Source organism: Sapajus apella, unplaced genomic scaffold (genome assembly GCF_009761245.1).
Source record: "Sapajus apella isolate SASKATOON/1434 unplaced genomic scaffold, GSC_monkey_1.0 scaffold76, whole genome shotgun sequence".
NCBI lineage: Eukaryota > Metazoa > Chordata > Mammalia > Primates > Cebidae > Sapajus > Sapajus apella.
This window is the reverse complement of record NW_022437016.1, coordinates 5,723,989-5,732,934: the sequence shown is the minus strand read 5'-3', so window position 1 is coordinate 5,732,934 and position 8,946 is coordinate 5,723,989. Positions and strand designations below refer to the sequence as shown.

Below are 8,946 nucleotides of genomic sequence, written 5' to 3'. Positions count from 1 at the left end.
GAGTGCAATGGCGCGATCTCAGCTCACCGCGACCTCCGCCTCCTGGGCTCAGGCAATTCTCCTGCCTCAGCCTCCTGAGTAGCTGGGATTACAGGCACGCGCCACCATGCCCAGCTAATTTTTTGTATTTTTAGTAGAGACGGGTTTCACCATGTTGACCAGGATGGTCTCGATCTCTTGACCTTGTGATCCACCTGCCTCGGCCTCCCACAGTGCTGGGATTACAGGCTTGAGCCACCGCGCCCGGCCCTTGTATATATTTTTTTACTCAGCATTATGTTTTTTAGATTCATTCATGTTGTTAGTGCATCAAGTTTGTTCCTTTTTATTGCCAAGTAGTAATGGACATTTGGGTATAAGGTGATTATGAGCATTGATGTACAATACTTTGTTGGGACATACTTTTTTTTTTTTTAGTACCTATGAATAGAGTTCCTGAGTCGTATCATAGGGTTATTGGTTTTATGAGAAATTGCCAATACTTTTCCCAAACATTTTATATTCCCACCAACAAGTTTGATAGCTCCAGTTAGTCTTTATCACTTGAGAATGTTATAGTAATGAGGGAAGAAGCCAAAAGAGAAAGAGTTCCTTACCCACATTTATAAACTTTTATGCCTCTGTAGGTATGTTTATGCATGTCTAGTCTGTTTCATGCCTGATAGTATAGTAGGATGTGGTTTTTGATCATCACTTCCGTTTGGTTCTGATTACAGATTTGGATATGGTTAGATTGAATGTGGTTCTGACCTTGAGAAGTTTCTATAAAAACTGAACTCAGTTGGCTTTGTTTTTCTTCCAAAACAAGGTTTTTCCTCTGAAAGGAAAACCAGAGAGTTGAGCTGGAGAGCTATGGGGATAATTGACTAAATGTAGGGATTCAGAAATAAAACTTGAGCTAGAACATAGGTATTTTACATGTACGACACACCCAACAAACCACCCAGTACTCCGTGGTTTCAGCACCTTTGGCGCAGACTGTTTTGTTTTGTTTTTTGTTCTCAAGACAGGGTGTTACCCTGTTTGCCAGGCTGGAGTGCAGTGGTGTCATCACAGCTCACTGCAGCCTCGACCTCCCTGAGCTCAGGTGATCCTCCTGCCTCAGCCTTCTATGTTGCTGGGGCTACAGCATGTGCCGTCACGTCCAGCTAACTTTTGTATTTTTTGTAGAGATAGGCATCTCACTCTGTTGCCCCGACTGGCCTTGAACTGCTGGGCTCAAGCAGTCTACCTGCCTTGGGCTCCCAAAGTGCTAGGATTATAGGTGTGAGCCACTGCAACTAGCCAGACTCTTTTATTGGTGAGATAAGGTTTGGTTTAATTTTGAAATAGCTTTGATTGATTCCTTACCTGAGAGTGACTGGCCACCTTTTTTCTCATTTTTAATTTGGTTAATTCAGTTATCCCATGACTAGAATTTTTGATTTTCCAGAGAGCTGAGAACTGGCTTTCTTGAGAACTTTGTACAGTCCATTTTGTGGAACTCAGAAGCTTTGGGATTTACCCTTCTTGGAAGCATTAGGAATTTATGCAGTCTTTATAAATAACTGTCCTTCATTTCCAAAAGCATAAAGTTATCGTCAGGCAAGCGTGATACTCTTCTCATTAGAGATGAGGACTTTTTGTCAGCAAAATGACAGTGTTGCTAGGACTGTCCATCTCAGATGTGTGACAGTATAGCAAGAAGAGGTTTATGCCTTGTGCTAAATAGAAGCGATGCATAAATTGGGCACACCATAAATTTCATTTATTACTTTCTTGCTATTTGATATTTTCAATTCCATCAATAGCTATTTTCCGAAATCTTGTTACTTTTATATAATCTGAAAGTGAATTTAGCAAAGACAGGAATGGCAGTGGCAGTGGCATAACAGACAGCATATTTAATTTACTCGGGAAAGGCCGTGCAAGGGCAAGGGGAAATGCCTTTAGTTATTGTCTTGGGGAATTTGTCCTTAAATTATGCTTGATCCAGGCAGCTGGGTGTGATTTGCCACAACCAGCAACTCTAACTTTGGTTAATTTTTATTTCATGGCTTTGGCATTTGTTTCTTCCCCTTTTTTTTTTTTTTTTCCTTTGTGTTTTGCTTTAAAAAAAAAAAAAAAGACATCACTGGCTTATTCATACATATTCATGCTGTACACTTTTTTGGGTTGCATTTTCACATCATTCCATGCTCCATGCAGCTTCTGGCTAGCAAGGAGGATGAGGACACAATCAAAACTGGAGAGGATGACGGGAGTAATTTCCTGAGCGACCAGCATTTGCAGCAGAGTAATGAGGTAGGAACCTTGCCATTAACCCTTATTTCATCTGCTCCACTCTGTGTTCAAAGCAGTCTTTGAGTCTGGAATGAATCCAGTGGGCTTTCTGTTCCTTCTGCCTATATCACGTGCCTTCTATGTGCCAGTGGAAAGCAAAGACTAGGTGTCTTCCCTCTTAGAAGTTATAAACTGGGTGATAGAGCCGGTCATGAAACATGAAAACAAGCATGTACTTGCAAATACAAATGGGTCTGTCATAGGAGAATAGCAGGCACTAGATGTTTGACTTGGACAAATCTTTAGTGTTCTAATCCAACCCATTTTATGATTTAGAAACTGAGGCCTTTGAGGGGTGATGATTTATTCAGGAAACAGAGTAAGTCAGTGATGGAGTTGGGATAAGAACCCTTGTTTCTGGACCATGTGAACTACCAGATCATTTGGTTGAGGTGTGAAGGCCCACTGATGGAACTTAGCTCCCCTTCCTGGGGGCCTCTGCAGTCTCCTCATCTGGAACCAACATTACTGTCATTTGGGCATTGTGAGAATCTGACCCCCGTCCACATAGGGTGCTCTTCCAATCACATTGATAATGAACATTTGGAGCAAGTAGTTTCCAACCCTCTAATTCATAAAATGGGTAGGAGACTCTATCAGTCTCCAAGGTAGAAAGAACCCTAGAGACTGGGATGTGGTGGGGGTAACATGCTACAGACTTGGGCTTTTTGGCCTTCAGGGTGTTGAAGTTTGTGGAGTCACAAATGGGAGATCTTAAAATGTAGATAGTTTTAGAAAGGAAAGTAATTAAAAGTTGGGCTTTGCAATAGATGGACCTCATTTGAAGTCTTAGCTTTGGCACCACTATCTCTGTGACCTTGGTTAATTAGTGTTTAACCTCTAAGCCTGAGTTTCCTCATCAGTGAGGATAGTAACACTTCCTATTTTAGGATTGTGATATTCAAATAGAAAAGCATGTAATAAGTACTCAGTAAATAATAATTATTGTTTTTATTATTCTAGATGTTTCCTTCTTTGGAGGTTGCTTATTAGATGGATTTAATAACTAGATTGGTGGCAAAGAAGACCCTATAAATAACAACTCATTTGTGTAGGTCTTATCTTCCATTTAAAAAGCTTAATCATTTTACCAGTGTGGAGAGTTGGGGGTGATGGCTTGTGTGTATATCACCAGCAGTAATGAAGTCAAGAGGAATTATTTATAGACTGGTAGAAGAAATTTACAGCTATGGATAGGGGAGAAAGAATGCTAATTGCAGCACCTCAAGACATGCGCAGCACAGGCTTTAACTAGATGCATCTTTGGTACCACTCCTCTGGGATCCTCAGTGACCCAAGAAGGTGGTCTGTAAATAACGTCTCCATGGGAATTAGGAACTACCTACCTTTGTGATGAGAAAGATCGAGGCCATGTTAACTAATATGTGTCTGTAAAGAGTACGATACATCAGCTTTCTGATGTATCGTAAGGATACATTGCAAGAAAAATATAATAAACACTCAAATCATTGTTAATGACATGGGTTCCATACTATTCTTAGGAAGAACTTTCAAGGAGTGGGCTGTAGGGGTAGGAAAACACATTTCCAGTGTGCACCTGTAGTGACTAAGACATGTAACCTGAGGTGGTCTCATTTCATTCTCCTGACCACCTCGGGAGATACCATAACTATCCCCATTTTATAGGTGAGGAAACAGGGTGAGGAGAAGTGCTGTAAGCATCTCTATCTTCTTTCTAGAACATCTCCCTGTGTTAAAGTGAGTATTTGTGCACCTGCATGCCTGTGTCTCTCTCTCTTCCTCCTTCTCCTCCCCCTTTCCTTTTCTGTTTCTCTCTGGCTCAGTGTGTCTGGTTTACTTGTACTTACTCATTTACCCTACATCTCCATCCTCTCTCTATGCGCCCCATTCCCCTCCTCTTTATTCCATTATTTTACCAAATACCTTTATTTGCAGGTTATGAAAGACCTTTCCAAAGGAGGCTGCAAAAATGGATATTTAAGGCACGCGGAGTCTAAGATTTTAGACTACAATGGGGCCAACTCACCTGGCTGCCTAGAAGAAGGCGAGTTCATGAAGCTGCTTGCCCCTTTGTTCAATGAGAAGGCCACGCTGTTACTGGAATCCAGGTAGACATGGGGCCCAGACATTCCTTTGTTTCTCTAGTTCTAGGGGAGAACAAACTCATTTTGCTAAATGGGTTTAGATGATGGTGCTGTGTAATTTACCTGAGAGAGCTCCTGAAATGGCTTGGAAGGAATCTTGCCAGTCATGCAATTAAGTAATTAGGCTGCATGCTAGTGGCTGTGAGGGGACGTCAGCAAAGCCTCATGTAAGCCCATTATAAAGAGGATAAAGAAAGCTTTCTTTGAGAATTACTCCTGGGAGCCCCAGAAAGGGCTGCCTTGCTGTCAGCGAGAGGAATCAGCCCTACTGAAATCTCTTCCAGTTTCGACAACAGCTTAAAAAATACCATTGTAGCTGTGATTCTGCTATTTTTGTTGAGCTGGAATTAAAGTTCTCTTCTCATTATATCTGTTGGGAGCCATTCCTATGTGAGGAGATACTACAGGTGGTTTTCCTTAAAACAAAAAGGAGAAACATTCAGTACTTTTTGTGTTTTTTTCAATTAATCCTTTAGGAATCATTTTTTTCCCCCTTTCGTATTCTTCCTAGTCCGTCCATAACAGCTGTTTGGGCTTTGGAACCAAAAAGAGCAGTCCTTTTATATCTCAGTGCCTCAGTTTCTCTGATCACTTCTTAGGGCTGCTGTGGGGAGTAAGAAGAAAATGTTTAAGAAAAATGGCTGGCATGTGGTGTGGTGTGTGATAACAGTTTTCAATTTTCCTCCCGAACAGTTAGAGATATGGAGCAGGAGTGATTGCCCATGACTCTTGATAAGTGCCAGGAACCCTAGTATTTCTTGTATCATTGATGGACTAAGCCTTATGGCTTTTCTTCAGCTAAATAACGGGGTTGAAACACTCTGTTTTTGTGAGCTCAGCAAGGCTAACTCTTCCCCAGTGCCTGACATCTGTCCAGCATTTTTCTAGTATGAGTCTTCTTGGAAGACATCCTAAGTGGCAATTCTGGCTTATGATCTCTAGTAGTTAGGTGACCGTAGTAGTTGGTGCTTGAGAAATGGAGCATTTCCTAAACATCAGGGTCCCAAACTTTACTTCAGAGTTAAAAGACACTTTTGGTCTGAGGGTCATGTGGGAATGTACTTGGGTGATGTGAACCAGGGAGAATGCAGTGGGCTGTGGTAGGAGCATGGTAAATTGGCGATCGTAGGAGCATTTCAGCCCCAGCTGATGGTTGGGAGTCAGAAAGGTCTGGGATCTCATCTTTGCTCTGCCGCTTGGTTGGGGGATCCTGAATCTTTATGAACCCATTTCTTCATCTGTAAAATGGGCTTTTAAAGAGTCGCCCTGTCACAGTCTTATTGTGAGGATTCAGTGTATTTAGAGGACCTGGCATATGGTAAGTGCTTAGGAAATGTCAATTCCTCTCCTGTTACACCTTCTTCATGGCACAGATGCCCAGGAAGGGGACATAAACAATATTTAAGCTCTGAGAAGTCTCTTGGACTGAACCATTGAAAAGGTCCTGCTTACAGTGATAGCTTAATGAATCTGCTGTTCAGATTTCTAGCAAAGTGACACTTGAAATATTTTATTTAATAGCACTACCACTTTTGTGCAATGGCCTCTTTCACCACCATTTACTACCCATTTGTAAAGTATTTTTCCTCGGTTTTATTGTGTTGTTTGGTGGTAAGTAATGGTCCTCCTTTGGCTAGCTAAGTAACAATTGTCATTATTTTTTTAATCTATATTAAAGAGGTGGAGGAAAGGAAAACTTAGTTTAACATCTCCTGAAGCTTGAAATGCCAGAAATATTTTTAAAGTCTGGGTTTCTTATAGTTTGAGGTTGTTTCTGTCATCTAGATAATTTCACATTAGAAGTGAAAAACATACCATACATTTAAATTTTGTTATTAACCCCATTTCATTGTGCTATAGCTGTTTAATTTAAATGGAATTGACTCTGCCCCCATCTAGATAATAGAAATCTGGATATGCAGAGGGCCTTCTCCCTCCCCTCGTAGGCCTCAGTGGGGGAAAACAACACGGGGTTCCTGTCATTGCCAGTGGCAGCAAAGATCGGAGGAAGGGAAGGTCGAAGTATGCTAAAGGAGTTGTAGAGTGCAGCCTGACTGTTTCACAAGGTTTCTGGAAATAGGGCAGGTAGTAGAAGTGAGAAGAAAAAAGAACACCAGTGAGGACCTTCTGTTCCTTTCTCTTTGCTGAATGCCACCATCTCACCCAGACCTGCGTTTTCTTTCTCCCGGGAGTTAGCAACAGCTTTATAACTGGTTTCTACCTCTCTACTTCCCCCTATTTCTTTTCCCATAATTTTCTGTCTCAATTTCATAACTCTCTGTTCTTATGATTTTTTTCTTTATTTTTGATTTAAACATACGTATTTAAAAATCTTCTTCAGATTGCTTTATTATTTCTATTTCTTCAGTTGTGAATTCTCTCATTTGTTAGATTTTTATCTTTTTTAATAGCCCCATTCTTACAGCTATGGGTTTTCTCCTCTGTTTCTGATCTTTGGATACTTTTATCTTGATTTTGAGTCCTGTAGTGTACCTTACACAATTTTTTTTAGGTATGCATATTTTGCAGTCATTCCTCTGTGATTAGACCAGCACGAGGGGAACTCCTGTGTATGTGAGACCTCTCTGTCCATTCTCTATGCAGTAGCAGCCAGAGTCGCCTTTCTTGATTTTTTTTTTTTTTTTTTTTTTCAAGGTTTGGCTCTATTGCCCAGGCTGGAGTGCAGTGGTGCAATCTCAGCTCACTGCAACCTCTGCCTTCTGGGTTCAAACCATTGTCCCACCTCAGCCTCTCAAGTAGCTGGGACTGCAGGCACTCGCCACCATGCCTGGCTAATTTTTTGTAGAGATAGGGTTTTGTCATGTTGCCCAGGCTGGTTTCAAACTTGTGAGCTCAAGCTGTCTGCCTGCCCTGGCCTCCCAAAGTGTTGGGATTACAGGTGTAAGCCACGACGCCTGGCCTGGAGTCACCTTTCTCCAGTGTGTGACCGGCCCACTCCATTGCAGAGCCTTTCAGTGGCCTTCCTTTTCTTTAATGTGTTGTGCAGGACTCTTCGTTTCTCCCCTACCCAGCTTTCCAGCCTCACCCCCTTCTTCGCCACTGGACTCGGTTTATGTTGTTTTCCATGCTTAGACTGTTCCATTTCCCTTCCTCAAGGCTTGCCTGTCGTGGATGTTAGAAGCTCTCTCCTGTCATTCTGCCTACCACCCCCCGTCTGGGGCACTCTGGGATAGTTGTCCTGTAACCCTCATAGTTTACATATGTTTCTCTAAAACCAGTCCATGTCCTTCTGGGACAGTTTTATATCCGTGGTGCCTACTGCAGTGCCCAGCACAAGAAACACACAAGGGGCCCTTGAGCTGCTCCACCCAAGCACCATTCCAGGTGTTTTACATTCTGACTTAGTTTTGCTTCCCTGGAAAGCAAAACCTGAGATGCAGATTAGAGTATAAGGGATTTATTTGGGATTTGACATCAAGGAGCAGGAATGAGGGCTCAGAGAGAGTAAGACAGGAATAAAAGCAAAGCGAATAAGGGTGCAGTAATGACCTGGTTACTGCCGGGCAGCCTCTCAGGGACTGAATAGACTGTGCCTGTGTTGTCCCTCTGAAGGATGGGAGACTGGGACATTTACTGAATGGCTGTCTTCCCCCATGGGTTGAGAGTTTCCCCAGAAATGGAAACTGTTTCATACTTCCACACTGCTTTACTGGCTTGCTCAGAGAGCTTTGGAAAAAGCCCCAAGGCCCCAGAGATGTAGAGGGTGTTTGAGGTGGGACTACGTCTATGAGAACTGTCCACACAGCTGCAGCTGAAATCAGAGGTGGGCGAAGGGTATGTGGCAAGGGACATGAATATACATTAAATGAGATAATGTATAGGCAGCATTTGCTGCTACACATTATAGCATTTGCTGCCTATACATGATCTCATTTAATCGTCATAGCTGTCTTGTGGAGGAACGCTTACCTTCCTCCCAAAGAATTTCAGAGTTAGAATATGAAGGCATTTGTATCCGTCTTCAAAGCCAATGCACTATCTGCTGTGCCCGTATACAAATATCCCTTCGTTAACACCTCTTTACTCAGCACCCGTTTTACACCAAGATGGATTAGATCATGGAGTAATCAGCCAGGTTGGCTAGATTCATCTAGAGCCATACTTGCCCCCGAAAGTAGAAATGGGGCCAGGGCCAGGAGGTTGGCTGGTGGGGTGGAGTTGGGGAGGACCCTGTAATTGTCAGACACCTTACGATCCTGTGTGTTTCTGCCTGAGCCCAGCCTGCATTCACATATTCATGTGGCCCACTCACTTGCCGTGTACCTTGTGTCAGATTAATTCTGCTCGTCTTATCCATGAAATGACATGGTAGTACCTGCCTTGTTTGGTTGCCATGAGGCTACACAGGATAAGATACTGGGTGTGGGTCCTGGCATGTTGTGGGTACACAATATATTTAGTTTTGATGGAATCTGGGCAATAGTAGGTGGGGATAACTTGGGATACTGGCTAGGGGACAAGGCCTGGTAGAGAAAGC

The 8,946-nt window shown here is 42.6% G+C and overlaps 1 protein-coding gene across 4 annotated transcripts in view; it reads left to right on the top strand.

The window, feature by feature from the left end:
• The window catches only part of CDK5RAP2 (CDK5 regulatory subunit associated protein 2), a 201,128-nt gene that overhangs the window by 125,992 nt on the left and 66,190 nt on the right, over nt 1–8,946 (top strand). For 3 of the 4 annotated variants that reach the window (XM_032251443.1, XM_032251440.1, XM_032251439.1), the window contains 2 exons: nt 2,188–2,283; nt 4,240–4,412. In XM_032251443.1, the coding sequence (XP_032107334.1) occupies nt 2,188–2,283; nt 4,240–4,412 (269 nt within the window). The remainder of the gene's footprint in view (nt 1–2,187; nt 2,284–4,239; nt 4,413–8,946) is intronic. The other variant, XM_032251442.1, reaches the window with a different exon arrangement.